The sequence below is a fragment of the Amblyomma americanum genome, chromosome 9 (assembly GCF_052857255.1).
Source record: "Amblyomma americanum isolate KBUSLIRL-KWMA chromosome 9, ASM5285725v1, whole genome shotgun sequence".
NCBI classification, from domain to species: domain Eukaryota; kingdom Metazoa; phylum Arthropoda; class Arachnida; order Ixodida; family Ixodidae; genus Amblyomma; species Amblyomma americanum.
This window is the reverse complement of record NC_135505.1, coordinates 80,377,343-80,392,968: the sequence shown is the minus strand read 5'-3', so window position 1 is coordinate 80,392,968 and position 15,626 is coordinate 80,377,343. Positions and strand designations below refer to the sequence as shown.

At 46.7% G+C, this 15,626-nt stretch overlaps 1 protein-coding gene across 1 annotated transcript in view; it reads right to left on the bottom strand.

Moving 5' to 3' along the window:
- Positions 1 to 11,120: 11,120 nt before the first annotated feature.
- LOC144103454 (granzyme B(G,H)-like) overlaps positions 11,121 to 15,626 on the bottom strand; it is a 31,548-nt gene continuing 27,042 nt past the window's right edge. Inside the window, exon 11 of the mRNA XM_077636167.1 lies at positions 11,121 to 11,146. Within this exon, the coding sequence (XP_077492293.1) occupies positions 11,121 to 11,146 (26 nt within the window). The remainder of the gene's footprint in view (positions 11,147 to 15,626) is intronic.

Below are 15,626 nucleotides of genomic sequence, written 5' to 3'. Positions count from 1 at the left end.
GCCGAATAGAAATGGCACCAAGAGCTATAAATCACGAACAATGACAACTTTATTCCGTATCCGGTTACTCGCAAGAGACCTCGTCACCGCGCACACCCTCACCGAATACTTTATTCTTAGCGCTTTAGTTTCTCTCGCGGGGAGATGAAAGCAGAACTAGTCAGACTGGCTCCGATTGCGAGCAGCGTGCGAATGGTTGTCAACAGATCACCCCACCGCAATGTGTTGCAGAAGGGTGAGTTGAAGGTACATGCGGACAGGTGCACCCACCCACTGCGCTTGTACATGCAATAACCACCATCCACGTGCCATCATGCAGTGTGGCGCTCGCAGCCAGAGCCGGAAAGCTACATAAGCGGGTTTTATCGGTTCCGTTTCCCTCTATACAGGAGAGACTGAAGCGCGAAAGCGTCAGTGTGCGGTGGGCAGGAAGCAGAACCGGTTAGACCGGCTAAGGTAGCTCCGCGGATCCGGTTGTAAGCGCCTCGCTGATTGCACCGGTGGTTCGTCACTACAGAATGGCGAAACAGGCCGCGTTAAGAGGAGCTGCGGTCGTATTTAAGCTTATATGGTTAAATGCAGAAAGCAAAAAAGAACGGAAGAAGCAAGGGCGAGCAGGACGACCGCCAATCATGTCGACCCTGTCTATGCTAATGTGTTCCGGGCTGTGCGTTTTACGGAGCTTTACACTATGCTTCATGAGGAAGAATATGGCCCTTCAGGGCTAATGGCTTTTCTAGGGAGAGCACACATCGCATAATGTAATAAATAGTAAAAAAAATCACATCTGTTTGTTACTGAGCTGGTTCTTAGATCTGTGCTTGGAAGCCAACTAAAGCAACTCTCATGCAACAGAAAAGATGCTGCTTACCACGTGCTAAGCAAGGTACTACACCACAAACAAGAGACTCGACGCACTTCGATAAGTAAGAAAAATTAATATAAAATACGCTTGAAGTTACGAAATGAATTCTTGGTCTATTTTGAATAATCTGACGCAAAGACGGAAATTTCTGCATCGGCAACAGCACGCTCTACGCCATTGCCTGCTGCGGTCGCCAGATGACTGCTTCTTTCAGGCAGTTCTGCAGGGACGACTCAAAAGCGTGAAATAGAAGCTACACAAAGCACTGTCGCTGCAGCAAGAACCTTTAGCCTCACATAATTTTTTGTATCTTAAGTGTCCTGTGCTGTCTCTAAAAAGAGTGAAATTGTTTTGAAAATCTGTTGTGCATGCGTTTTGACCACTCATTACGTTCGCCTCTCATCTCTAGTGCGCGCCTGCCGTCATGCAAGACTGCACTCGTCTTCTTAAGCGAGCAATGTACTTAAGTCACTTTCTAGAGCTTAAGCCGCGAACATGAGTATATAGAGGTCATTTCCCGGAACAGGGTTCCAGCGAAAGTTTTGAAAACTGGCTGTTTTCGAATCCGATCTCTTGGTTTCTGAAGGGAGATGTGATAAATGATAGACAAATGAGAGCATGCAAAAAAGAGAGCGCTTTATTAAGCAACACTTGGTTTTTGAAACCGTCAGAACGTCATATGAAGGTTTGAAGGTTTAAAGGCTTTATTTCAGCACGATTGGAATACATGTAGTAAAAAAAAATGTTACAATTTTGGAGATTACATCTTCTGATGTTGCCGAGGCAAAAGGTATCTATATGGCGCCTTACATGGCCTCGTGACGCTGGTATTGCCCATTTGTCATAGTATTTTTGCATTATTGACAACCTGTTTTACAGAAACAGCCTTATTTTCGGAACGCGCCGTTAAGAAGTTCCTCTTATTGCTCTGATGAAGCCGGGAGCTCTACGTAGCCTTTGCTATAAAACCGATATTGTTCGCGTCTGCTTATTTGACACTTAAATTTCGACGGTATTACTTAACATACATTAAAACTGACGGCGCAATGTTTCCACTCTGTCTATCTACCTTTTTGTCTCTTTATTTTCGTGGAAATTATTTCTGAACCAAGTCGTACGCACTACAAAGGTTATTTGTCATTCAAGCCACACTTTTTTTCAGCCTTTCTCAGCAGGAGCTCTGAAAGGCACATGCGTGAAATCTCTGCAAACTCGCATAGCCCTAAGATTCTCCGCCTGTGTTATATAAAGCACGTCAAGAATTAATAACCAAACAAAAGCTGCACTGCAGAGAGTTGGCCCCATGCGTAGATCTATGGTTTCACGATTTACTGCGTTAAAGGGCAGGCGCTACTGACTAAGCAATAGCCCTCCTCCCCCCCCCCCCCCCCCACCCCACACCATATTTTTCTTCCGTATTTTTCTGCGTGGAATCAACACAACACATGCACTAGACGTAAGAATATCTGATTCCCCACAATTAACGCCACTAATGTTGTGCTTTATGCTCTTATGTCTAATAGTAATCTAAAGACCCCATCGACATTAATCGTTAGAGACAAATGACGCAATCCGAAGGCATCCCATTCTAGATAACCAGAGAAGGCCTCTGAGTCTGCTGGACTCAAAAGCAGTATTGTCGCTCAAGTATTCTTTATAAACACGTGCAGCACCAGTGAAGATAGTGGATGTAACATATTTACCTGTTTCTTTCTGTCTCAAATTTCAATTACTTGATCAATTTTTCCGCGAATTGCGCCTCAAGGAAAACCGCATTGTCTACCACAACAATAGCCGGCTTCCACCAAAATCTTCAGTGCGCCGGCTTAGGGTGCTACCGCTCCCAACGCCGACTGGACTGCTGCGTCACGACGACGCAATAGAGAAGCCCTATGCAAAGACCTTCCTTTCGTGCTCAGTTTCTGAACGCCAAGCTCCGCGTGGTACTGCAATATTTGGCTGGAATACTCATGGTGGCGTCATCTATCTGTCACATGACCCTCTTTGTTACTGTTTATGCGGAGCAACAACCAATAAAACTTGATTTCTTCTATAATAAAACCGTTGTCCGTAAAGTACCGGGACTGAGCATATTAAAAAAACGCGTTTGACATTTAAATCGTTTGTGCAGCACCCCTTCTGAATAGTCTCCTTTGCAGTCTATACAGAGCTTCCAACGATTCTTGAGGTCTTGGAAACAGTTGGAAAACACTTCTTTTTTTTCAGGGCTGTCAACTCCTTCTTTGTCTTGGCGTCTTGAATAGCCTCTACGCTCCCCCTTAAGCGACCTTTTCGGGCTTTCTTCACAGGAGGAAGCAGAAAAATATCACATGGGAAGAGGTCATTACGAGTATGGTGGATGGGGAATTACAGTAATGCTGTGCTTGGCGAGAAATTTTGTCACGCCGAGAAAAGTGTGTGGCCTTGATTTATCGTGGAGAAGGCTCCATTGGCCAGATGCCCATAAGTCAGGGCTACGGCGTCGAAGTGCATCACGAATGTATTGAAGCGCGCAGGTATAAAACTCCTGATTCACCGCCTGCCCTTGTGGTACGAACTTGTGGTGTATGACACCTCTGGCATCGAAAAAAACTATCAGCATCGTCTTTGTTTTAGTCTTCTGTCGCCGCACCTTTCTTGACGCCGGAGAGCTTGTGGACCGCCATTCGGCGCTCTGCCTCTTTGTTTGAGGATCGTATTGAAAACACTATGTTTCGTCTTCAGCAATAATGCTGTCGATGAATGCGGCATCCTTCTCTGCCTCTGAGAGCAAATCAGCGCTCACGGATGCCCGCGTGTCTTTCTGGTCCTGTGTGAGGGAGTGCGGCACAAGTCGGGCATTCAACTATTTTTTCCCCCAGGTTCTCACGCAAAATTCGGTGGCATGTTGTGTTACTAATGTTGAGAGCATCTGATAGCATGCGGACTGTAATGGTGCGGTCTTGCTTTTTGATTTGCCCGATCTGAGCCACGTTGTTTTCATTCCGTGAGGTTGAAAGGCGCCCCTGCCTTGTGTCGCCTTCCACCGACATTCTCCCTGAAACTAACCTCTTGTGCCACTCGAAAACGCGCCTGCAATAATGTCTTGTTGCCGTAAGCGTCCCGAAGAAGCTCATATGTCTGTGTGGCTGTCGCGCCAGCTTCACGCAGAATTGCATGTTTGCACGCTGTTCGAGGTGGACGTCCATCTCTCCACATTCACTCACAGTGGAATGCGCAGACGACTAGTGAAAATGTAATTTTCTCCATGCATTGCCATGTAGCGGCTGCGAAAGCAATTAACATAAATAGCTCAGATTCGCCCTAAAAGACGGCGCTATACATACGCACAGCATTTGTTTTGGGGAATCATTTCTAGAGAAGAAAACAAATCAGTCTCGAAACTTTACGGACAAAGGTTGTAGTATAGCACACACACCAGATGACATCCAACCCGCTGTTTCAGCGACAAAGAAAAAGAATAAACGTGACAGTTGCGCCGTCTTTTAAGTAACGACGCCTCCGGCGGTCTACAAACTATATGCTCGTCGAAACGTCCAGTCTAAACGAAAAAAGATTCGCACTATGACGTGCCACTGGAGTGGCAGATAGCAACGCTTGGTGCTGCGGTTACGAACATGCCGATAACAATAGTGTCATGCATGTTCGCGAAGCACCGCGCTGAGCAAGATGCTATTTTCTTCTCTCCAGTGACGTCATTGTGCTAATGTTTTCCCGTGGCGACTGTACGCCACGAGCGACTGCTTGCACAGGCGTAGATGCTCGATGCGAAGGCCCGTCTTGTCTTTACAAACCATATACGGGGCTCGAGAATCGGGTAAGTGAAATCGACACAACCAAAATGCGAAACCCCTGTGTCCTCTCATCAATAAGTGTAAACCAGGCACCACTGTTTTGAAAAGAACAAGTCGTTTCTATACTCTTGGACGACGTCAAAAAGAGCAAATCATTTTTGGTTCCAAAAGCGATGGTGACACACCGTAAATTCAGACGAATTATTGAAGCGATTTAGCTATGAATAATCTGTTATCAACTTTATCAGCAGTACTGTCATGCAGACACGTTACCTGCCCATCTTGTGGAGGAACCAACTGGTGAGTGAATCTCGAACGAGACGGAGTGCTTTGCTTGCTTTCGGTCAACGTTCTCCCAGTAGAAAAGTATTTTGTACCGCGCTAGGTTTCAGTAAACTGCATCGCAGCACCAAGATTACGGCGTTTCGATAAGCACGAACTTTATGACACCTTAGCGAGAAAACTGACATGCCTACAGGCAGAATCTTTCCCCCTTTCGGCTTTCACGGCACTAGTGGCCAGGAAGTGGCGGTGTGGTGCAGGTTTGTCCAAGCTTTCGTGTTGTACAGTCTTGGTCAAAAGTCTTGAGGCCACAGCGTTCAGCTACAGCGAAGTGAATGTCCATAGAATGCTCCGTGCAACGCATCATTCAAAACACAAGTCAAGCAGGAAGCTTCTCTACCGCAAGAAGAGACTTTCTTTTAGCATTTCAAGGTCATTCGGTATTTATTAGTGACGTAATGGCCCTGTTATGCAGCTGAAACGAAAAGCCCTTGGCCGTAAGACTTCTGGCCAAGACTGTACATAGCTTTCGCTCCCACTTGTAGTGAACTTGATTGTAGTGAACTTGACTGATAGCCGCAGCCCCCAGTCACCACTGAAGAAGGAGCCGAGCAGGCTTCGAGAAGTTCGGTTTTGAAACCAACAAGCCTTGGTTGGATACGTGTCAGAGTTTATTATAAGTTATCGTACCTAACCAGACAGCCAAATCTCTCGAACTGTTTAGTTTTTAGAAATACACAAGCGCATGTAGCGCTCACTGTCGGGGAAAAATATAGTACCAACCTGAAAACTCCAAGACGGGAAGAAAAACACAAAAATAATAACTAAAGAAGAAAGACAAAAGTATAATGTTGCAAATTCCTAAAAACGATAATGACACCTTTGAAATGTCAACGAAACAAGAAAGTATTTTCTCTGCATTAACTTTCCCTTCCCCTGTTCAAATTTAGAATTTACAGTTAACGTTTCATTTGCGGGAGCGTAGTTTGCTCATGAATTTTGATTTACTCTTCTGAAATGCATAACATAGTCAGGTGGCAAAGCAGTGAGCTTTTTACGGACAAGAAAAAACGAAGACACACCACTCACACTCTTTGGGGTGTGAATCCATTCAGTTTTGGCCGCGAACTGTTTACCACGTTGCTACAATGATTGGAAAACCAACTAGGTGCCAGTACTGCACTTTGCAAAGCACGGCAGCTGCACTAGAAGACAGAAAGCTTTGACGCCTCGCTTTATTTCGTGCTTGTGATTGCTTTTTTTTTCTTCTGAACATGAGCAGAGCGCAAACGGGTTGCACTGAGAGACGGTTTCTTGTCGAGCCACTTCGCCATATACGAAAAAGAACGGTTACCGGGCATTAGGTTCTAGAGCACGTTTTATTTACATTTTCTGAGCAGCGCAGTCTTAACTACGGGAGCAGCGACTTTCCCACGTGTTATGTGTGGTTTCTGCTTAACCCACGCCCTAGGGGCAACGCTACTTTGCCACTTAGCCAGGGTGCAGCGAAGTCGTTGAATTCAGTCGTTGACGCACTTCAATTTATATTGGTACTTTCAAAGCCTTACACTGCAGCTGCAGCTTGCCGCTCCAGCAAGCCATCACCTTACGCTAAATAAAATAAAGTAACAATGATTTGCATTTCATATATTTAATTTTTTTTTATTTGCACATCTAGCTGGAGCACCACAAAGGCACTCTGGTCTAAAGGAATTTTTAGGAAAACATATGCGCTAAAGAAGCCGATTCAGAACAGAAGGCGCACAGCATAATAGAAGAAATCTTCGAAAAGCAAAAAAACAGTGAAGCACTATCGAAACTACAGCAGGATCGTAAGGGTCGTAGTTGAATGTATGTAAATTTGTAATGAAAGTCAATGAAACGACTAATAAAGCCATAAAGCTGTCAGAACCTCCACACCAAGAAGAATGGGCCAGGATGCAGTGTCAGATTACTTTAAGACACATTAAATGAAAAGAACCATAAAGTTCGCATTCAGGTTCTTACTTTTGTACAGAGACATGGGAAAGTACCTCGTTCCACGTGTCCTTCCGTCCATCTGACTCCTTCTCTAAAAGTGTCGTCATAATTAGAATCAATTTCTTGCCATAACTTTAACGGGAGCAAACCTGCATGAAAACATATTCTATGTTTCGTCAATACCGTACTCCTAGAAGACACGTTCGGTGGCTAACTGCCCTGTTCGACCGCCTGGCCGCCTCCTCACGTTTCTGTTAGGCCACTTACATAGAGCCGCCATTCCAGACAAACTCTTACTTTGCTATGTCTCAGCTCATCGGCCTTTATTACACGGCCACGCCGGCTTTACTACTATCGCCGAATGAATGAGAACGAATGAATGAACAATGGCGATGAGGTCAGAATGACAATGACGTGCCCTTCTGCTTTGCCTCAGCGTAGGGAAGTACAGCCCTGTTGCTTTTACCTGGCAGCTACAAGTACACACGAAATGGCATCTTCTGTTACCTTCGCCCTGGTTCAGTTGTCGCTAGCAACTGCTGCTCACTAATGTTCATTTCCACAGCCGCACTTCAATCAAGTCTGGTTTTGAGTATGGTGTAATCTATGTGCTCGTCGATCTCTGACAGCAAACCTGCAGCCCTCGAGGAAACAATGTTGATTTTTGAAGCTATGAATCCATCTCTAGCCAGTGTCTTTTCGACTATGGTAGCCGCAGAATCAATGTTCGCCCAATATGAAGCTTCTGCAAAAATTTTGTGTGTCATAGCAAGGCTAAACAAAAAAAAAGAAGTGGCATTATTGAGTATAAAACGGCTGCATGAAAGGTCCAGCTATAGACACAGTACGCAGCCGATTTCATTATTCCATCACACAAATACAAGAACGACGGTTTAAAACGTCACATCGGCTTATTTACTGGAGCTCAAACGCACTCACAGCGAAAACTACGCGTCACAGCCATGGCTTGGTTGCTGAAACCGAAACCAGAAAAACATCAAGAAGAAATTCAGCTAATAAATAGTATGCGGTCTTAGAAGAATGACATCGGTTGATACATGTATGCTTATATTTAACGCAGTATTTGAAAGAAGGAAATACGAAAGCAAAATTTTGGTGACAGCAGTCATTTGAAGTCCTCATAGTGGGCCTCCCTGTAGCAGCTATTCTCTGTAAAAAATTAAATACTTTGCAAGGACACCAGTTTTCACTTCAGTGTTTTGCATATGATGCAGCGAAGCTCGACGAAGTTCTGGTAATTTGCCGCGCCAACGTACTTCATGATGTTTTCGCGCGTCTTTTGTACCGCTAGATTTATTTACATATGTTTAATAGTTTTGCAGCAGATTCTTTACAGCAGAAGGCAGCCGGTGAAAAGGTATAGTTTGCAAAGCAGGAGGTACCGCTGACCAGTTTCCTGTGAAATGCCAGATGGTAAGCAATGAATAGTCAGTAAGTTCACGACAGTTGTCAATAAAAGAAGCTAATCAGACAGCCTGTTTGAGGGCAATGTAGTCTTTTACTTATCACGTTTTTTTTTCTCTGCAGAAAGCTGAACTGAAATTATCAGCCCTCACCACAATGAAGACAGCTTTGAGTAGTCTCTGCCCGTCTCTGTACTAATGCGGCAAACGTAGAAAACATCACCCCTTTTGTGCTACATAAAAGAACAGGCGTTGTGGACCACATCTCCTTGTTACTGCTCGGAATAAACGCCTACTTGTTCCACTGCCCCCAGTGAAGCATGACGAGCTCATGATCATGGCTTGGAAGCAACCAAAGCTAAGAAAAATAAAAAACTATTAGTGCTTATATTTTAGGCCTTCACATACATGAATCAGTTTTTTTTTTTGCCGTGGACTTGCAAAATATGCAGCAAGAAATTTAAGTGCTTGAATTTTTAATAGACATGAAAGCCAGTAGCAACGCCACCTTGATTACTACAGGTATCGAGAAACCAATCTTGGTATCCTGGCCCGCAGTTGTGTTTTTTTTTACTTTTAGTGGCTGAATCCATTTACTTGTTACACCTGAATGCAAAAAACTCTTGCATTCCACTCATAAAAAAAACATAAAAGTCAAAAAGGGATTCCTTACGTAAACAGTGCTGTAATATAGTGCCTTCAATGTCTCTGCACGATAACGAGAGTTTACTAAGCATGACCCTCGAACCATGCACCAAAAGATTCGGCTTCTAGAAAGTGGAATCCAAAGGTGATGTTTTTGCATCTTGCGTCACAAACAAAGCGATAAAGCCGCATTCCTGGAGCTCTGAGCATAAATTTTACAAATCTTAGTGGCATTATTCCCTTCTTAAAGAACCACCGGCCCGGTGCTTTAAAAGAAAATAAAAGGTGACCACAAAATCAAAACGCGAGAAAAGAAGAAAAGAAAGGTGGGGCTTGTTCACAGGCTGCAAAGCGATGCTTGGTAGTACGCATTTGTCGGACCTTTGACGACGACAAAACGCACCTCGCTGTAACTTCCGAGGAAACCGCGGATCTGGTCTTGTCTTCTCGGGGGCATGGCTGGATTGGTGTCTAAGGTAGGCGAGTGAAATTTCAGCGGGCCACCAGGAAAAGGCGTCTTGAGTTTTGGATATTCAGACTAAGTACGAAGTTGCCGTTCGAGGATGTGCTCGGATTCGTCGCAGGAAAAAAAAAAAAGCGAACGGCTGTCATCGGATCCTCAGGTGTCGCAGTTCCTGCTGCCTGCGCGCCGCTCAAAGGATGGGTGGGTGGTAGCTGGATGGCGTCTCTTTGGCAAGGCAGGTCGCTCTCGATGAGTGTTTGGGACGCTCTGGCGAGGAACACGGGAACGGCGTGCAGCGGCGTAGCTCATTACCGGCGCTTCTTCAGTCGTGGTTCTTGATTCCCGCGGTGGTAAGTACTTGTTGCAGCTCCTCACGCACTGCTTACTTCATTAAGCAAACTTGATGATGAGGTCGAAATTGGCAGGGCGCGACGTAGCTCTTCACGGACAATCCCATAGATCAGATCCAACAAGTTGTCCCGGCTTCTAGCAGTGTTATTCAGGTGGACAGCAGATAGCTCTTGGAGCGCTAATAGGAACTGGCGAGCTCACGCATCCAATGCTTTCTCAATCCTCAGCTGCAGTGTTCGATGAATTGCAGTCAAGGCCAGCAAAAATTCCGGCAGCAATTAACACGCCGAGCGGACAGAATCCTCGCTACTCTTGGCAGCGCTCATTTAAAGGTCACAAAGAGTTTTCTATATAATTCATGAAAAGCAACCATAAAAATCTCGAACATAGAAGCAGCTACCCGTGGACTGGAATCATTCGAAATAAATATGGCTGCATCTTGCATCACAAGCAAGGCGACAAAGTCGCGCACCGGCAGCTTTGAGCATAAACATTAGAAACCTTCGCGCCATGTATCAACTCTCTTTTGCAGATGAGTGCAGTGTAGATTAGGAATTTCACTAGCCCTTACGATATTAAAAACAAAAAGGGTAGAACTTGGAGGGTGGATTGTTGAGATATATGTGTTTCAAAGGAAGGCGACAAGAAGCCAAAATAAGGAAACCACAAGCTAAGGCTATTTTTATTGTTGCGTGCTTTAGGATGAGAAAGACGCGCAATCATTTTAATTAGGAGGTAATTTTGCTTTAAAGGGGAACAATTAATGCAGGTGCCCTGCTGAAAATGACTCCACATGCGAAGCGCTCTCACGGTTGCCTTCAGTACATCGCCAGCCTGAACTTATGCCACATGGTAAATACTGAAACAGAACAACGCAAAAAAAGACAGGAACACGCCTATGTTGGTATCCGAGCTCAAGACGTCCGCATGTCATGACAAGTAGTTTTTTCATCGCTAATACAGAACGACTCAATGTGCCTAAATTCGGGATTTCAGCATAGTGCTAATAAAAATGTACAACAGGAGCGACATCTGTACACATTGATCTCATTTAGAAAATACCATAAATTGGTCCTCATTAGGACGATTTATTGGATATCACAAGAGCGAAGGCCTCTATATTTTCCACGGTTTGCTCCACTCCATCAGCATCATGTATTTGTCGGCTGTAGCAGCCACAGATTGGGCGATCCACGGTTGAAACACAGCCACCTTCGTAAAGATACTCGGATATATACGGTCATTTTGGCTTGCCGCACGAAAGTCGTGTAGGACAACAAGCCGACAAGGTAGAAGCGACCCGTTGACAGCCGCGGTCACTGCAGGGCCTCCCGTGTCGCTCCTGCACAAAACAGGTGAGAATTTGGTATGGTGTGTTATGGTATTCGTATGGTATGGTACGGAATGGTATGATATAGTATGACGTATATGGTTTAACGTATCAGTGGACGCCTGCCGAGTTTCAACTTACTCATTATGAGCTGCAGCAGCCTGACTACGCCTACTGCAGGACAAAGGCCTCCCCCATGTCTCCCCGATTAACTCTGTCCAGAGCCTGGTGAGGCCTCCCTATCTACGCAAACTTTTTTTAATTTCATCCGCACATTTAACCTTCTGCCGCCCTCTGCTACGTTTCTCTTCCCTTGGAATCAAGTCTGTTAGCCTTACGGACCATCTGTTATCTCACCTTCGCATTACATTCCTGCCCAAGCCCATTTCTTCTTCTTATTTCGACTAGGATGTGATTAACCAATGTTTGATTCCTGACCCACTCTGCCCTCTTCCTGTTTCTTAACCCTACTCCGATCATTTTCCTTTTCATAGCGCTCTGCGTTGTCCTTAACTTAAGCTGAACCCTTTTCGTTAGCCTCCAGGTTTGTGCTCCTAGGTGAGTACCGGGAGGTGTTATACACTTCTCTCTTGAGGGATAGTGGTAAACTTCCATTCATGATCTGGCAGAACCTGTCAAATGAGCTCCACCGAATACTTCAACCAACTGGAGTTCCTTAAAGAGCACTGACACTTCAACAACACACGTACTTTTGTACTTCGTCGCGATTGAAATGCGGGTACTGCAGCTGAGATTTCATCCCGCTGCCTTCGGCTCAGCAGCTGAACACCATGTCACTATGCCAATGAGGTAAACATTTGTGTGAGGTAGAGCCGGCGGCAGCAACGGTAGGTCAGAACAACACCCCAATTGAAATCTCAATTCTATGCTCCGCCAAAATATTAAGCCTGCAAGTGAAGGAAAAGGTCCGCGTTATGACATAGACGGAAGCCACATCCGCCGAAAACAAGGAGCATAGGGGATGTTTCTTTTTCAATGTGTGGTTGTTCATAGTTAATTCCAGATTGATATTTTATATGTTCAATTACTTCAATGCTAAGAGATAATAAAGCAGAGGAAAAAAACAACCACATGCCACCGGTGGGATCCGAACCTACGACCTCCTAATTTCGCGTCCGGTGCTCTATCCACTGCGCTGCGGGCGACGGCGGTCCAATCTTTTGATTTCTAGGTATTTAATGTGTAATGCACCTCCCTCTTCTACACCATGGGTTCCGAAATGCCTGCGTGACTGTTGTGGATTCGATGGAGCCAAGTGCTTTCTCGCAATCTATAAGGCTATATGGGCGTTGGTTACATTGTGCGCAGATTGTATCAATTTATTGATGGGGGGGAACAAGGTATATTTTTGAGCAGCTTTTACGAGAGCGAGCCTCGTAAACTGGTTGACTGAAGTCTAGGGCTACTCGTTTTATCAGTGATTACATTAATGAATTCATCGTAGACAGTGGGCAGTCGGCTGATGTGTCTGTTACTTTCAAAACCTTGACGTCATTTTTCTTACAGATTAAGGCAGTGTAAGCGTTCTTCCAAGATTACGGTACGCCTCGATGTCATTAAGGCATAGCGTATGCAGTGCGGCTAGTTTTTCTAGTACAATTTCCACGCTTTACTTGACCTGCGTTATCCGATCTTCATCAGCTCATTTTCTTTTTGCTTTGAATACCAGACTGGGTTCAATCCTCCACATCAGTCGATGAATTATGAGTGGTGTCAGCACAGAATCGCTTGCAATGTGCAGTGCGGCAATTTTCAGTGTTACGTCTCGCCTACAACGCGCGGTATAGCCGGCGCGGATGCAACGGACGCCGCGGCTTCGTTCATCGCGGCCGCAACGGCCTCCCGCCAAGCGCGTCCAGGCAGGTTTCAGTGCCACGTGTCGTCGTGCGTGCGTGTGTGTGTGTGCATGTTTTGCCCACGCTTGTCAAAGCGCGGCAGCCGGGGAGAGGAGCTCCCCAACTGGGAGGCGAGGAGGTCTGACCGGCGCCGGCCTGGCGGACGCGCCCAGTCACGTCTGGGACATGTCGAAGCGACGCCGTATCGGATGACTCTTCCAAGCCGTTCCCTCTTGCCCTCGACTCCGATGGTATAAAACGCCGCTGCCCCGGACGCCGAGAGAGACTTCGATTTGCTTCCTTCGAGTAACGTGGTCGCCCTGACCGGCTGCTCTTTTGCAATGCCAGAATAAACAAGTTGTTCGGTTGCCAGTCGACTCATCCTTTGCCGGGACCTTCGGATGTTTCCAGCTTTGCCCCAGGCCGCCAGGCCAACGCTACCCTTGGGGCTTTGCAACCCAAATGCAACAACTGGTGGCAGCGGTGGGATCCCGACAACGGAGGCCAGCAAGCGAAGATATGCGTTCATCTGTATGCTGAGCAGCACAACGACCATCCCGGGAGCAGTGCAACGAGCCCTGTGTGATGACTGGTTGCCTGCAGCGGAACGACTGCGCTGAATTCTTGGCTGCGAGGTTTGGTGAGTGGCGGGACTTTCTTTCTTCTGAGTTTTGCAAGGCTTTTGTTAGTGTCAGAAACAGAGCTAGGTAATTGTGTTGTCGTTGCTGCCGGGTTAGTTTGCGGCAAAGACAATAGTAGGCAGTAGAGAAAGCAGCATTCGGAGCAGCCATGGATTTGAAGTCGTTGCGCAAACCGAAATTGCTGGAGCTTGCAAGAGAGTTGGGTCTGGATGTCTCAGACAAACTCAGAAAACCAGAACTGCCTAAGGGGCTATTCTTGAGTTGGAGGCTTGAGGATGACGAGCTGTCGGAATGCCCTTGAGACGATTGAGGAGAGGGAACAAAAAGAAAAAGAGAAAAACGCAGAGCGCGAACGTAAAGAACAAAAAGAGAAAGAGGAGCGCGAACGTAAAGAGCAAAAAGATAAAGAGAAAGAAGAGCGCGACCGTCAACACGCTTTGGAAATGAAGCGTCTCGAGGTAGAGATGGAACGCGCTCGTAATGGAAGTCAGGCACATCGGTGCAGGAGAACGGGTATCGTTCAAAATGACTGACCTGATGCGGCCGTTTAAGCTTGGAGAGGACATTGGTTTGTTCCTGGTTAACTTTGAGCGAACGTGCGAGAAGCAGGGGTTCTCTCGGGAAACGTGGCCACAGCGCTTGCTCACTTTGTTACCCGCCGAGGCGGCCGACGTAGTCGCTCGCTTGAAGAGAGAGGAGGCAGAGGATTTCGACCAAGTGAAATCAAGTCTGCTAAAAAAGTACAGGCTGTCAGCGGAGGCGTTCCGTCGGAAGTTTCGCGAAAATGAAAAAGGCAGAAATGAGTCATATACAGAGTTTGCCTACAGGCTTATGTCAAACATGCAGGAGTGGCTCAAAGAAGAGAAAGCGTTTGGTGACCACGAGAAAATTCTGCAGTGTTTCGGGCTGGAACAGTTTTATAGTCGGTTACCTGAGAACGTGCGGTACTGGGTCTTGGATAGGCCAGACGTTAGTACAGTGGCTAAAGCCGCCGAGCTAGCCGAGGAGTTTGTGACGCGTCGGGCTCGCGGAGCTAAGGACGGTCAAAAGGGTGAATTTGGCTCCAAGTCTGAGAGGCCGAAGTTCACACCCATGAGAGCAAGGGGGGACACGCGTAGTGCGGATGCGAGTGAAAGCAGTCCGACCGAACGTAAGGAGACGGCGGCAGCCGAAGCCGAACGCAGAAAGCGGTTCGAGGCGAGGCAAGCGCGCGTGTGTTATACGTGCCAGAAGCCGGGTCACTTTTCGGCGCAGTGTCCAGAAACAAAAAGAGACGTCGTGTGTTTGTCATTATGTAGCACTGACGAGAACATGAAGCTTCTCGAGCCTTACATGCGAGACTTCCTCGTGAACGGGAAAGAGTGCCGAGTGCTTCGTGATTCCGCAGCTACAATGGATGTAGTTCACCCCTCTTACGTAGAACCCGATATGTTCACGGGCGAGCGCGCATGGATCAAGCAAGCCGTGGAAGCTCATAGCGTGTGTCTGCCCGTAGCAAAAGTGCTTATTGAAGGACCTTTCGGAGCACTTGAGACGGAGGCCGTAGTGTCATCTAGGCTGCCCCCCCCAGTACCCGTACCTATTTTCGAACAGGTCCGATCACCTCCTGCGCGAGAAGGGGCTTTTGTTTGGTGAGGCTAGCGTTCAGGCCTTAACCAGACCGAGAGTTCGGGAGCTCGCTGCAAAGGCGGTAGTTGCGGGGCCGACGTTGTCGAACAATGAGAAAGGGTCGGAGGCGCAGCAAGCTGATATTCCGAGCACGTCAGAACTGGATAAAATTGAGCCTGTAGCGTTGAAGGCACCAGGTACTGGAGAGGAAATGCCCGACAAGGGAAAGTTAGAAGAGCTTCCGGTCGAGCTTCCGGGACTAGGCTCAGTGACGAACAGGGAAGACACTGATCAGGTCATTAGTGACTTACTCAGTAAAGCACCGCTGTCGCCTGAGCAGAAAACCGAACTACACCAACTCTTACAAGAGTTTCAAGGTCAGTTCTC